Source organism: Cololabis saira, chromosome 12, assembly GCF_033807715.1.
Source record: "Cololabis saira isolate AMF1-May2022 chromosome 12, fColSai1.1, whole genome shotgun sequence".
Classification (NCBI taxonomy): Eukaryota; Metazoa; Chordata; class Actinopteri; order Beloniformes; family Belonidae; genus Cololabis; species Cololabis saira.
This window is the reverse complement of record NC_084598.1, coordinates 1,744,496-1,760,021: the sequence shown is the minus strand read 5'-3', so window position 1 is coordinate 1,760,021 and position 15,526 is coordinate 1,744,496. Positions and strand designations below refer to the sequence as shown.

Here is a 15,526-nt window from a genome sequence, read left to right as displayed (position 1 = left end):
CTCACTCCCTCTTCGAGATAGAAAGACATGTTATATGTCCTGCAGCCTCCTGAAGCGGTGTCAACTGTTAGATTTCAGGAGATTGCTTTTAGTTTGTCAGTTGTTTAGAGGAGGAACATGTTACTCCCCTCCAAGATGAACAGGACCGTGTGACCGGGCCGGGGCCGCAAACAGGTGGGTTCTGGACCTGCTAACAGATTTTATTTTGAAAGGCCAGTAAAGGCCAGTCGTCAGTATCCGTCTGACGCGGGAGACGTCATTCAGACGCGACAGTTTCCGCACGCACGCGAGGAATAGACGGTAAGTCGTTTAAATTATTATTTTCTAACTATAATATCGCAAAACTCCCTACAAAATTATCCGACTTTCATAAACAGATGCTTCTCTCATGGTCATTAATTTATAAACATAATTTTTCTCCACATAGATACTACTTATGGAACAATAAAGGCATTATATACAGAAACAGATCCATGTTTTACCTTACTGGTTTTCTAATAACATTCTTTTGGTTGGTCAATTGTTTAATTCAAATGGCTTACTCTTGACATATCAAGAATTTTTGTTGAAATTCAATATTATTGTCCCCGTTAAGGAATTTAATGTCATTATAAACGCAATCCCTACTGGAGTCGTTATGTTATTTAAAAGTACGACGGGACAGAATTCAATTTAACTTAAATTTAAATTTGTCTTTTGATTTGACTAAACTTGAAATTGGTGATATTTGTTTCTCCTCAAGACGTAATAATAATCGCCATTTACGTGCGTTGTTTCAGAAGGATGTTGTATCAATTCCATAAGTGGTTTCTTATTGGAATAACCTTGTTAACAATCTTGATTGGAAAAAGATTTGGTCTTTACCTGCAAAATACTTAATTACAAATAAAATGAAAGAAGTATCTTTTAAAATAATTCACAGAGTCTACCCATGTAAAATTTTTCTTCAACGCTTCAAAAAAGACACTCTTCTGTTGTTTCTGTGAAGGATCAATGAAGATGTTTTTCATTTATTTTGGAGTTGCCCTTTCACTACAACATTATGGTCCATATCTGTCATTTGGTTTGTGTTTGTGTTGAACCACATTTCTCCCTTTTGCTTTCAACATGTATTGTTTGGCTTCATTGACTATCCTTCTGTCAAAAAAAAACAAAATATATATATATATTATGAATCTTATTATACTTTTGACAAAATGGTTTATTCATAAATCCCGGTATACTAATCAAAAACCTCTTCTTTTTTTTTTGTATTTTTGAAAATGAGGTCAAACAATACATTAGAACCATTAGTCTCTCCACCAATCAAAGGCCATCAAGACCTTAAGTTTATGTCTCTTTTCAATGTATTTTTGTAGTTGATTGTTTCATTGTGTCCTGATTTTCCGCCGATTAGTGTGTGTCTCCCCCTGACGGTGATTGTGCTGTTTGCATCTTGTCTTTCAATAAAAAAAAGGTTGTTTAAATCAGTAGTAAATTATATACGAGTCGTTTTCAAAGTACTGATAGAGTAGTTTAACTACTGATATAGCTGTTTTCTAAGTAGTGATGGATTCGTGTCAGGACCCCATAGCTTTCCCCCAATATGTTGAACAAAGTTCTGAGATATGAGATACATTTGTTCTGGTTTTGGTTTGTTTCTGAGGTTCATGTTGTAAAATAACGTTTCATCTAAACTGCCGTGTCGGATCGGAAATTGTTTTATTTTAGTAACTATCAGGTTTATGTAAATATGGTATCTAAATGAAGGAAACAAATGTGAGATTTCAGCAAAGTGTACAATGAAGTCTAAATATTATCAGAGCAGAGTAAGTGAAGATAAGAAACAGATATCTGACTAAATCTTCAACTTTTAGAGCTCATATCTGTTTGAATTCAAAATCTAAACAATCTGTTTACTGGACCAAGATTGAGGTTCCTGTTGTGGAACAGTTTTTGGATGTTTATGAAGAGGAATGTTTGGACCCATCTAAAGATAATCACAAGGCCGTGTCTCTGAAACAATGATGGATGAATGACAGCTATGTTACGTTTTCACAGCATCAATGTCAGCTTTATTTATAAAGCACATATAAAAACCTATGGCCAACCAAGGTGCTTTACAATAAAAAGGTCATGTATCCACATTATCATTTAGGGGTTATTTAATCAGAACTAGAGATACTCTGATGCATTTTCTGATTCTTGAACTTCAATTGTCAACTAAAGAGAGTGAAGTTTTATAAACATGTTTTTTTCTTTCAAGTAGAACATGTGAAAACTTCTGCTCATAGGCCGGCTGTTACCATTCCAGCAGGACGTATTTATGGAAGTTGGACAGTTTTGTGATAGATCCATCCGTTTAATAAATACATTTAAGCAGATATGCATTTGAAAATTGGTTATGAAAGGTGACCTTGATGTTTTAATTTGAGCAGATTAACTGTTGGACTCTTATGTTGGTGAATCCATTTCTTTGAATTTTACAGAAAATTGTGTGTGTGTGTGTGTGTGTGTGTGTGTGTGTGTGTGTGTGTGTGCATACACACACACACACACTCACAGTTGTTCAAAAAAGTGTTTTCCTCCTTCCTGAGTTCTTATTTTTTTGCATGTTTGTCACACTTAAATGTTTCAGATCATCAAACACATATATATATAAAGATAACACAAGTAAACACAAAATGCAGTTTTTAAATGAAGGCTTTTATTATTAAGGGGGAAAAAATCCAAATCCAAACCTACATGGCCCGGCCAGCGGGGTCTTGTGGTTGATCCATAGTTCTACAGAGAATGTTCCTGAAAAGGGGGTGGGCTTCATCTTATTCTTTAATTTCTGTTATCTAACACCTTGATGTAAATGTGTGCTGAGCCCAATAACATGACCACAGACAGAAAAGACATTTCGGAAGAGCATCTAAACGTCTAACGGTAACATGTTTGTGCTGTTTGTAGTGAATGCAGAGATGAAGAGGAAAGAGGAAGAGGAGATGAAGACTGGGGAAGAGGAGGAGGAAGAGCAACAGGAGGAAGAAATCAGAGAGGAGCAACCAGTTTCTGCTGTTGGAAAAGATGAAGATGATGATGACGTACAGACGAACACAGACCCAGTGGGGGATGGAGGTAATGGTGGGAAGAAGAAGAAGATTACTTCCTGTCAAGACAGGAAGTGTATTCCAGGTATCATCTACCTCGGTCACATCCCTCCAAAGCTCCGCCCCAAACACCTGAGGAACCTGCTGTCTGTGTACGGAGAGATAGGACGAGTATTCCTGCAGCCTGAAGGTACAATTACACTCTAATACTACACTATCAAACTACATAGCTACTGCACTCAAATACTACACAGGCAGGCACTACTCTGTATTATTACATGTGATCAAAGTCAAAGTTAATATCTGATACGGCTAAGGAACTGTTGATAAATGTGGTATCTATAGAGTGAAAATGCAATTTTGTGTAATATCTGTGCGACAATGATGTCTTACCAAACAGCACATACATAAAGGTTAGGGAGGACTAGTAGATTAGATAACTACCAATGGACTAGATCAGTGGTTCCCAACCTGTTTTCCTTGTTTCCCCCTTACTTGTGTCTAAGACCAGCCAGGCCCCCCGACCCGAACGTACCAGCACCAAAATTGTCTTTAATTGAAAAAATGAACATGAATTATGTTTTTTTGATACATTTCTCTTTGGTTTACTCTGTATACATATGACTTTGTTTTTCTCCAATGTCACCAATGTATAAAATACGCACAAAAGGACATAAAAGGACATAAAAATATTTCTGAAAAATGTCTCTTTTAGTATGAGACCAATATTTTTTAACATTTTTCCTTTAACAACCTGTCGGAGTAGATTAAATGTTGAGTAATGATGTAATAATAAGGAATTAAATAATTTCCTGTGTTTGTCACCAGTGTATAAAACACAAAAAATGTTCAAGACATTCATAAATTATTCCTAACAATGTCTTATGAATGACTCATTCGCAAATATAATTTTTACAACTGCATAATTTCAAAGCAGACAAAGTTTCGCGCCCCCCCAGAGATCTCTGGCGCTCCCCCAGGGGGGGCCCGGACCCCAGGTTGGGAGACACTGGACTAGATGACTAGTACACCCCTGCAGGAGGTCGAGATGACAACCAGAGGACTAGATAACTCAATCTAGATAATTCAATTTTATTTATATAGCGTCTATTACAACAGAAGTTGTCTCTAGGATCTTTCCAGAGACCCAGAACATAAACCCCCGATCAATTATTACATAAACAATGGCAGGTAAAAACTCTGCTAGTGAGAGAAAAGACTTAAGCCAAACAGTGGCAAGAAAAACTCCCCTTTAGGAGGAAGAAACCTGGACCAGGAACTGGATCATAAGGGGGGTAAAAAACTGGACCAGGACCTGGATCATAAGGGGGGTAGAAACCTGGACCAGGACCTGGATCATAAGGGGGAACCTCCTGCTGAAGACCAGCTGGGCAGAGCAGGAAAAGAGAGAACAGACAGAGAGAATGAAGAACAGAGAAAGGAGACACAGACACAATGGCTAACAGGTGCACTACAGGGATGACTGTATAAACAGATGTGGTTCTGTAGGCAAACTGGTGAGGGTCAAACCTGGGTGGGAGATTTGAAAAAATGTGTTTACCTACCAGTTTGTCAAAGCACTTCATGATGGCTGCCAGTGGGATGTCACTGGCATCAGCCGAGGTGTTGTTGGGTCGATAGTTGGCGATGTGCTGGACCCCCTGCCACACCTGCCTGGAGTTGTTGCTCCTCAATCTCCTTCCTGTAGTCAGCCTTGACCTCCCTGATGCCTCTCTTCAGGTTGGATCTGGCAGTGCTGTGTAGCGCTGTATCACCAGCCCTGACAGCCATGTTTCTCTCCCTGAGCAGCCACTGCACTTCTTCTGTCATCCACAGCTTCCTGTTTGAGAAGACCCGGATGCTTTTCCACAGTGACATTGTCTGTGCAGTATTTTCTATAGTCCAGGACAGATGTTGTGTACCAGATTTTGGTGTTTAAAAAATGTCCCAGTCCGTTCACTTAAAGCAGGGAGGACCTTCAGGCCACGTTTTAACAGTTCTGGTTGTGGTAGAAGCACTTTTCATTAGTGATGCACCGATTGTTCGGTAACTGAAAATGTTCGGCCGAAAATGGCAAAAAAACACTTTCGGTGTTCGGTGGAATAAGTGGGAAAAAAACCGAACAATTAATAACGGCGTTGTAAAATAAGGAAATAGACTGGCCGCTCCGTCCCGTAACGTTGCGCACTACATAAATTGTTGGCCAACCAAAAACTAACCACATAAGAATTTTACCTAATAGACTGGCCGCTCCCGTAATAAATCGTTGGCCAACCAAAAACTAACCCCATAAGAATTTTCCCTAACATTCACCAGGAGGTGGAACCAAAACAACATAATGCTGGGAAATTAAAAAAATTTCAGTTTTTTAAGTTCAATAAATATTTTCTACCTTGTAATTTTGTAAAAGATGTTTTTCTTTGAAAAGCATGTATAAATCAAATGTATTTGATTTATGCAATGGTGAAAAAATTGGCAAAATAAATGAAAAACTGCTGAAGAACCATGTTCGGTATTGTAGTATTTATTATTAGTTTCGGTTTCGGCCACAAATTTTCATTTCGGTGCATCACTACTTTTCATGTGAGGGGTGTAGGCTGGCATTAAATGCAGGGTCATATGGTCTGACTGACAAAGGTGAGGAAGTGGTTTAGCCCTGTAGCCTTGTTTAATGTTGGATTAAACCTTCTCAGGGTGTTATGTTAGCAGCTGAGTGTACTGCTTCAAACACCATTTCCCCGCATGCTCGCAGCGGAATGTAAACAACAATGGTGATGGTGAGGGAGAAATCCCTCAGTGTGTTATGCGACCCAGAAGTTCAATGTCCTGACTGCAGATAGTCTCCTTCACAATAATAAGCCCCAGGTTGATGATAACAAAGAGTGGGAGCCCCTCTACTTTCTGCATTCCACTCTGTTTAAGGTCCCTGTGCGCTCTCAACCAGGTAGAATCCAGGTAATTCCACATTAACATCTGACGTGTTGCGTCGATTTAACGCAGAACCATAATTCAGGCTTGATTGGTGAGCTTGGCAGGATGGTAGGGAGACGGCATGTATGTGTAAATAGTTGACACTACAGATCCTGGGTCAGTCGGGAGCACTACAAAAAAACGGAGCTTTGGCGATCACATGATCGCGTTGTCTGTAATCGCAATTTCGATCAGAAAACGATAAATCGTTCAGCCCTAGTAGATATGCTGCTATAGGCCTACATGATCCACTGGGCGGTGCCTCTCACCCTTCCTCTCTTCTCCTTTTCCTTTTTTTTTTATTATAAGTATCTCATAGCCGTCATTTTTGTCCATCGTTCCTGTAGTTTCTGGTGCCCCCATTTTTCTCTTGTGCACGCTGCTGCTTCCACTGCCTGCGTGGATGTGTGCTGTGCTGCTGACGTCCCCGACCCCCCAGTCTGGCGTTCGGCAGGAGAGTCCCCCCTTATGAGCCTGGTCCTGCTCACCATGTAATAATTGCTCAGGGGTTTATGTTCTGGGTCTCTGGAAAGCGTCTAGAGACAACATCTGTTGTATTAGACGCTATACAAATAAAATTGAATAAGATTTTTAAAAATGAAGAAAAAACAAAGAGCGAAAAATGGTATAAAGTAATTAAGTACTTCATATCTATAACTTGTATTGAAAGTTCTGATGTAGTCCTTATGGGTTTGTCGATCCTGCAGACCGTCAGGTGAGGAGGAATAAGAAGAAATCTGGGTTGAGGAGATGTGACTTCACTGAAGGATGGGTGGAGTTCAGAGACAAACGAGTGGCCAAGAAGTTAGCAGTTTCCCTCCACAACACACCTATGGGAACTAGGAAGACGCAGCGCTTCTCTGCTGACCTCTGGAACATCAAGGTACATCTGCCTGCTTCTGTCCATGCTTCCTTCTGTTCTTCTCCTCCTTTTGTTGCCTCTGCATAGAATTTTAAATCTGTTCAAATCAGTTTGGGTGGAGTTGTATGCCAGCCAGATCCTTCTGTTGGCCAAGCTCCTATCCCTACTGATCTGTGCTGTGTTGATATGCAGTACCTGCACAGGTTCCAGTGGACTCACCTGAGTGAGCGGCTGGCCTACGAGCAGACGGTGCTGCAGCAGCGACTACGGACCGAGGTTTCTCAGGCGAAGCGGGAAACCACCTTCTATCTGAATAATGTGGAGAAAGCCACTCGCATGGACAAGCTTAGGAGGAAGAGGCAGAGAGATGGAGAACAGGTAAATGCAAGAGGAGACGGGTAGACGGGGTAGGAGATGGGTAGAATGAGCAGGAGCCGGTTAGATTTAGTAAAGAGACGGATACAAGAGACTGGTAGACGGAGCAGGACACAGGTGGACGGGGCAGGATATCATTAGAAGGAAAGGGAAACAACTACACGGGGCAGGTGGCTAATGGGTACAAGGTACACAAGCTGGGTAGAAGGGGGAGGAGGGTAGAACAGGCAGAAGGAGACGGGTAGACGGGGCAAGAGGATTTGGGTAAACGAGGCAGGGGAGACGGTAGAAGGGGCAGGAAGAAATGGTTACCCGGGGCAAGAGGATACGGGTATAGGGGGCAAGAGGAGATGGGTATAGGGGGCAAGAGGATACGGGTATAGGGGGCAAGAGGATACGGGTATAGGGGGCAAGAGGATACGGGTATAGGGGGCAGGAGGAGATGGGTATAGGGGGCAGGAGGATACGGGTATAGGGGGCAGGAGGAGATGGGTATAGGGGGCAAGAGGATACGGGTATAGGGGGCAGGAGGAGATGGGTATAGGGGGCAAGAGGATACGGGTATAGGGGGCAGGAGGAGATGGGTATAGGGGGCAAGAGGATACGGGTATAGGGGGCAGGAGGAGATGGGTATAGGGGGCAAGAGGATACGGGTATAGGGCGCAGGAGGAGATGGGTATAGGGGGCAAGAGGATACGGGTATAGGGGGCAAGAGGATACGGGTATAGGGGGCAGGAGGAGATGGGTATATGGGGGCAAGAGGATACGGGTATAGGGGGCAAGAGGATACGGGTATAGGGGGCAAGAGGATACGGGTATAGGGGGCAAGAGGATACGGGTATAGGGGGCAAGAGGATACGGGTATAGGGGGCAGGAGGAGATGGGTATAGGGGGCAGGAGGATACGGGTATAGGGCGCAGGAGGAGATGGGTATAGGGGGCAAGAGGATACGGGTATAGGGGGCAGGAGGAGATGGGTATAGGGGGCAAGAGGATACGGGTATAGGGGGCAAGAGGATACGGGTATAGGGGGCAAGAGGATACGGGTATAGGGGGCAGGAGGAGATGGGTATATGGGGGCAAGAGGATACGGGTATAGGGAGCAAGAGGATACGGGGCAGGAGAAGACTGACAGGGCTAGAGATGGGTGGACAAAGCAAGAGACGGGTAGACAGGGCAAGAGGATACGGAGCAAGAAGAGGCCGACAGGGCTGGAGATGGGTAGACTAATGGACGAGTAGACGGGGGAGGAAAAGGTCAACCTCGGGTCACAGGTTTGCTATAAAACCTTCTGTCGTTTCCAGGTGGAAGAGAAGACATGGGAGTTCACCCAGCATCCAACAGAAGAGGAGATTCAGACAAAGAAGAAGAAGAAGAAGAAGAAAGACTCCATTACTCACAATCAGCCTGGCAAGGCCCACATCATAGGACAGAAAAGCCAATCAAACGTGTTACTATTGGCCAAGATTTTCAACTCCAACCAGTCGGAGTGAGATAGGAACTTCTGGCTGTTTCACAGAAACAATAAGCAGATTTGATATTCAGGCTCCTTTTCTGACCAAACAGAGTAGGAGTCGCAAACAACATCCAGCAGTTACCTGCTGCACCTGCAACTGGACTGTGCAGTTTTCCAGATGGTTTTAGAGCTCTCCTTGGTTTTAAGGAACCCAGATGAATAATGGGGGTTTATGTTATTATACTCAATCACTTCTGTATGTCTGCTATAGCTGGAGAACTCTGCGCTGGAACCGCTACTGTGTCCTGACGAGCACCAAGGGACACTGAAAGTCAGTCAGATTTGGGGTGCTGAGGGAAAAATGTGTAATGTTGTTAAATTGTGAAGTGCATCAATGAATTTCATCTGAAATAAAGTGGACATGACTGGTCCACTTACTAGTATTGGTTAGTTGCTGCTTCCGACTTGTACTTCTTTGTCATTTTCAAATCAGAAAGAAATATTACTGTAACATCAGTAAAGCTGATAAATATCTATCAGCTTCATTTTCCCTCCTCACATCAGAGCTAGATAGAGGCAGTAAACTAAAGGACGGGAGACTGGTGGGGGAGCAACTACGAGACGGGTCCTGTACATAGCTATGTAGCTATTTCATAGATGCATAATTCACCATTTAGACTTAAACGGCTTGAAACAGTGATGTTCAGATGTTCGTAGGCCTCTTTTATTTCAAGACTTTAAAATCAGGCCTTTAAATCCTTCAAAGGTTGAGTTATCGATGTTCTCCATCTGTGCCCGAATTTTTTCTTGGTTTTCTTCAATAAATACTTTTCCAGTTTCCAAGTGTGTTTTTGTCAATCAAAGTCCGATTGTAGGAGCAGGGATGTATTGTCTCACCATATAGTGGGTGTCGGTGTGGAGGTGTGTCTGTGCGTGGGTCTGTCTGTGGAGGTGTGTCTGTGTGTGGGTGTGTCTGTGGAGGCGTGTCTGTGTGTGGGTGTGTCACTGGGGCAGAGTGGGTGACTGATTAAGATCACCTGCACCAGCAGTGGATCAGTTTTGTTTGTAAGAGTGAGGGTGAGGCAGGTGCCTATATTTTCTGTTGACCCCAAACCCAAACGCAAAGACAATCTGAAAATAAGGCTGACAGTCTAATTTCATGGAATGGAACAATAAAACCCCATTGAACTGGCAGTACTGGCTTGTATTTTGCTTTGATCGAAGCGTGTCGGACAGATCCCTGCTTTCACTCTCTAAGTGACTAATTAAAGGTTGATAGTCACCATCAACATTGTCAACAGAAAATGGCTACAGATCAGAGATCCATCTGATACTTTGTGCATGTAAGACAAGCGACCACTCTGGATGCAAACCGTGAGTAAAATTGAATAAAGGATGGATCGCAGCACCGCCCATGGTATGTGAAACTCAGTTCATTCATGCTGTGAAGTTGACTCTTGCTTGGACACAGTTGATGCTGGTTACTGCTGCATATTGGATGCACATGGATACTGTGGCTGCTGATTGATGTCATTATCACCATATTGCTCAAAACGGAACTAACCTGTGGAATGACAGGATCAGCTGTTTTATGCACATTAAAGTAACAAGTTGGATGTGGATGTTTGATGCTTTGCTGCTGTTGCTCAAGTGTGGACTGTGGATTTAGAGACAATATTGGATGGTTCATGAATGGAGGAACATATGTGCCAAGAGCAAGTATTAAGGTGGACGTGGATTGTGGCATATGTTTAATGAACTTTTGTGATACACAGTACTGGATGTCAATATGAGTGGCTCAAAAGCTGGTTCATGTGTGAGTGAATTGAAGGCTGGTTCAAATGCAAATGAAACTGATCATGAAATTGACAAAATACAACCCATTCTCACTGAAAAGGCTTTTGCGTATAAAATTGAGAAGCTTCAGAAAGACCGCAAAGAAAGAGTGAATAAAATGAAAAGTGTCATAATTTCTTTAAAGAAGCTCATGGGGAATGATAACACTTCACAGGTGCAAACTCAGTTGGACACTTTGATGCAATTGCATGATGACGCAATTTCCCTGCACACGTCATTGATTGACATAATACCTGAAGAGGAGCAGGATAAACAAAATGTCTGGTTTGCAAGCATCAATAAACATAACAAAGGATTTATGGAGGATGTGGAACTGTGGCTATCTGAAACTAGGACTGGGTTCAAGACCTGCACAATATCACAATCTGCAGAAACTGCATGCAAATAAGGAAGGTGAAAATCCTCCTAGCTTGTCATTGCATGAGCTACAGCTTCATAGCAACATGTCCCCAGACAAGGGACAGGATGAGTTGGCTGGAAAAACCCACAACATTGAAGAGAATGCCTTGCTTGGAACAGTACATGATGACGTTCAACCAAACGACAGCATCTCCAATGTTGGAAGCAAAAGGTATGGATCAAAAGCTGGGACATCAAGAACTACAAGGACTTCACGCTCCTCTACTTCCTCTTGCCGTGTTAAAGCAGAAGCTGAAATGGCTGCTCTTCTCACACGACAAAAATTACTCAAGAAAAAACAAGGTCTGGACCAGCAGGAGGAGGAAATAAGAAAAAAGAAAGAGAGCTTTGAGCTTGAAGTGGAAATCGCAGCTTCTCAGGCTAGATTGGAGGTCTTGAGAAACTCAGGAAGCAGTGAGAAAGGCAGCAGATGTAACAAATCGGATGGTATGGAATCTTACATCACCAGAGGGGCTCGAACTGCTCTTAATGCTGAGGCTGAGGCATTTGTGCCTGGTGGCCAAGGAGTATATGACAGTCAATTCACATCAAGGCATCATCTGACAAACCCAGATGAAAGGAGAATTACTTTTGATGCTACATCGCAACTGGTCCGGCAGAGGCCAACTGAGCTTGGAATGGCACACAATGTGAGGACTGATGTTTCCAGTTCTCAATTTGGAGCCAGTACAAATGCACAAACACCCGTTAGCGATGATGGCAACACCATGCTCTCCATAATTGCAAGACAGAATGAAATTTCTGCTCTCCTGGCACAACAACATAACATCTCTCATTTGCCACAAAGAGAAATCCAAGTGTTTGATGGAGATCCACTTCACTATCATGCCTTTATGAGAGCCTTTGAACACATTGTAGAGAAGAGGACAGGTGATGCAAGAGACTGTCTGCACTTCCTGGCACAGTACACCAGGGGGCAACCGCGAGAGCTTGTTCGAAGCTGTCAACAAATGCCGGCAGACAGAGGATATCAAAAGGCCAAGGCTTTGTTGGAAGAACATTTTGGAAGCGAGCAAAAGGTTGCTTCAGCTTATATGGACAAAGCACTCTCATGGCCTGTAGTTAAAGTAGAGGATGCCAAATCTCTACAAGCGTATGGTCTCTTCTTAAGAGGATGTTGCAATGCGATGGATGAAGTACTGTACATGTCTGAGCTTAACATGCCTGCAAACATGCTGACAGTTATAAAAAAGTTGCCCTACAGATTAAGGGACAGATGGAGGACAGTGGCCTGCGACATTCAAGAAACACATCATCGTAGAGCTACTTTTCCTGACATTGTGGCTTTCATTGAGCGTCAGGTCAAAATTTTAGTTGACCCCATATTTGGCAATATACAGGATGCCCCAAAGACAATGACCAGCAAAGATGGAAGCAAAGATAATTATCAACGTCGCACACGAACCCAAGGGAGTAGTTTTGCAACTACAGTCGCTGCTGTTGATGAACGAAAGGCCCATGTGAGGAAGGAAGGAGCCTCACTGGACAAGATCTGCCTGTACTGCAAAGGTGAACATGCACTGGAGTTGTGCCCTTTACTGGGAAAGAGGGCACATAATGACAAGATTGCTTTCCTGAAAGAGCACGGAGTCTGCTTTGGATGCTTATGCATAGGGCACATGAGTAAGGATTGCAGGCGGCGACTGTCATGTAAAGTATGTGGAGCTAAACATCCTAGCATGCTTCATATTCACCCAAAAAACAAAGAGCAAGATAAAGGTCAAGCAGTTGCAGCGGATACAAACACAGCAGTGGAGAGCTCTCTATTGGAAGTGCAAAGTAGTGGTCTCACTGGGGCCGGCGATCATGACTGCAAACTCTCCATCGTGCCAGTCAAGGTCAAGTCTAAAAAAGGTCATGAAATTGTGGAGACTTATGCCTTTTTGGACCAAGGGAGCTCAGGCTCGTTCTGCACAACAAGTCTGATGAATAAGCTGAATGTTCCAGGAAGAGGAACTAAGATTCTCCTGCGCACTATGGGCCAGGAAAAGATAGTTGGGACCTGCATTGTATCGCATCTGGAAGTAGCTGGTCTGGAAAATGGTTTCTATTGTGACTTACCAGATGTCTTTACACAGAAGAAAATGCCTGTGTGCAAGAGCAACATACCACGGGAGCAGGATCTGGTTAGATGGCCATATCTGCGAGGGATAAATTTCCCTGAAATTGATGCAGAGGTGGAGCTTTTGATTGGGTTGAATGCACCAAGAGCTCTGGAACCAATAAAGGTGATTGCAAGTGAAGATGGAGGGCCATATGCTGTTCAGACCATGTTGGGATGGACTGTTAATGGGCCAATATCTGGGGAAGCAGACTTGGAGCAAGCCATCATCACTGCTAATCGTATCTCTGTGGTAAAATTGGATGAACTATGGAAACAGCAATTTCAAATAGACTTCCCTGAATGCAGCCAGGAAGAACAGCTAGGTCCATCAAGACAAGATCATCAGTTTATGGAAATGGTGAAAGGTACTGCTGTGCTGGAGGATGGTCACTACACCATTGGCTTGCCTTTTGAAGAAAAGTGATGTGTGCATGCCTGATAACCGCAAGCTAGTGGAGCAACGTGCCTTGAGTCTGAAACGAAGGTTCCAGAAAGATGACTCGTTTCATGCCGATTACATCGCTTTTATGCACAACATAATTTCCTGCGGCTATGCTGAGAAAGTGCCCGCTGAAGATCTGGCAGGTAGCCATGGTAAAACTTGGTATATTCCACATCATGGTGTATACCATCCACAAAAGAAAAAGATCAGAGTGGTGTTTGATTGTGCTGCATCGTTCCAAGGAACATCACTGAACACACAGCTACTGCAAGGACCCGATCCTACCAGCTCATTGATCGGAGTAATCACCAGATTCAGGAAAGAACCTGTTGTGTTGATTGCAGACATTGAGGCCATGTATCATCAGGTGCGTGTGCCCGCTGGAGAATGTGACCTGTTAAGATTTCTCTGGTGGCCCGATGGGGACTTCTCTCAACCCATGGAGGAGTACAGGATGTGTGTCCATCTCTTTGGCGCAACATCATCGCCGAGCTGTGCAAACTTTGCTCTGAGAAAGTGTGCAGAGGATAACAGTGACTCCTTCAGTCAACATGTGGTAGATACCATCATGAACAGCTTCTACGTGGATGACTGTCTTGTTTCAGTGCCATCTGAGTCTGAGGCTGTTGCTCTGTATCACGACCTTCGAGACATTTGCGCCAGAGGTGGCTTTAAGCTAAAAAAAGTGGATCAGCAACAGTCGAAATGTGTTAGGTGCAATTCCTGAAGAGGAGAGGGCTATGGATGTAAAGGAGATGGATTTGGACCGTGACACACTCCCAGTTGAGAGAGTACTGGGTGTGCAGTGGTGTGTGAAATCAGATACATTCAAGTTCAAAGTTTCAATCCAAGATCGACCTTTGACCCGTAGAGGGATCTTGTCCATGGTCAGTTCTATTTATGACCCTCTGGGGGTGCTGGTGCCAGTAGTTCTTAAGGCCAAACTGATCTTGCAGGATCTGTGTAGGAAGGGCTTTGGGTGGGATGACAATGTACCTACACCCATTGCACTGGAGTGGACAAACTGGATACAGGAGCTTCACCTATTGGAGGATTTCAAGGTCAGCAGATGCTTCAAGCCTATGGACTTTGGTGCTGTGGCTTCTGCACAATTACATCATTTTGCAGATGCAAGTGAGGTGGGTTATGGAACAGCCACCTACTTGCTGTTGCACAACATCAATGCAAAGCTGTGCAGTGTCCTTGTCATGGGAAAGGCAAGGGTAGCTCCGTTAAAACCAGTTACCATTCCTAGATTGGAGCTAACAGCAGCAGTGGTAGCAGCACGTATGGACAGAGTGTGGAGAAAGGAGCTGCAGATAATGTTGCTTGACTCTGTTTTCTGGACTGACAGCACCTCAGTGCTAAAATACGTCAAGAATGAGACCTCCAGATTTCGAACATTTGTCGCCAACCGGGTTTCGGAAATCCTCAAGGCATCTCGTGCAGAACAATGGAGATATGTGAGCACATTGTCCAATCCAGCAGATCTAGCTTCCAGGGGACTTGGAGTGAAGTCATTCCTGAAAGATGAACTATGGTTATGCGGCCCACAATATCTGTTATTGTCAGAGGAGCGATGGCCTACAATTCCAGACAGCCCAGGAGAACTATCAGAGCAAGATGATCCTGAGGTCAAGATTAGCATTCTGGCCAATGCCGTTACAGCGAAAGAAGAAGTTGACTCAGTGTCTCAGTTGATTGACCGTACCGGATCCTGGAATCGTCTGAAAAGAGTGAAGGCTTGGGTCTTAAGATTCAAGAATACAATCTTAAGTCTCTGGAAGAAGAGGAGGGAGGTCATGGCACTGATGTCTCACTCCAAGACAGACGAAAAGGAACAGAAGGATGTTCTGAAAAAAGAGCTGCAACGTATCAAAGACTTGCTCCATGGTTCTCTCACTGTGGAGGAGTTGAGAGAGGCTGAGCTGGAAGTAATTGCATCTTGCCAAAGGAAAAGATTCCCA

At 43.6% G+C, this 15,526-nt stretch overlaps 1 protein-coding gene across 1 annotated transcript; it reads left to right on the top strand.

Annotated features, from left to right (window-relative positions):
* Window positions 1–253: 253 nt before the first annotated feature.
* Window positions 254–9,574, top strand: abt1 (activator of basal transcription 1). The gene is made up of 5 exons (XM_061734667.1): window positions 254–300; window positions 2,935–3,264; window positions 6,752–6,927; window positions 7,099–7,284; window positions 8,585–9,574. The coding sequence occupies exons 2-5, from the start codon at window positions 2,946–2,948 to the stop codon at window positions 8,771–8,773; spliced, it is 870 nt and encodes a 289-aa protein (XP_061590651.1). The 5' UTR covers window positions 254–300; window positions 2,935–2,945; the 3' UTR covers window positions 8,774–9,574.
* Window positions 9,575–15,526: the final 5,952 nt, after the last annotated feature.

Bases quoted from the DNA above. Each gene is read 5' to 3' on its own strand.
- abt1 (XM_061734667.1), top strand. From the start codon at position 2,946: ATGAAGAGGAAAGAGGAAGAGGAGATGAAGACTGGGGAAGAGGAGGAG. The intron at 6,928-7,098 runs GTACATCTGCCT...GTTGATATGCAG, and splicing joins CTGACCTCTGGAACATCAAG to TACCTGCACAGGTTCCAGTG. The intron at 7,285-8,584 runs GTAAATGCAAGA...TGTCGTTTCCAG, and splicing joins GGCAGAGAGATGGAGAACAG to GTGGAAGAGAAGACATGGGA.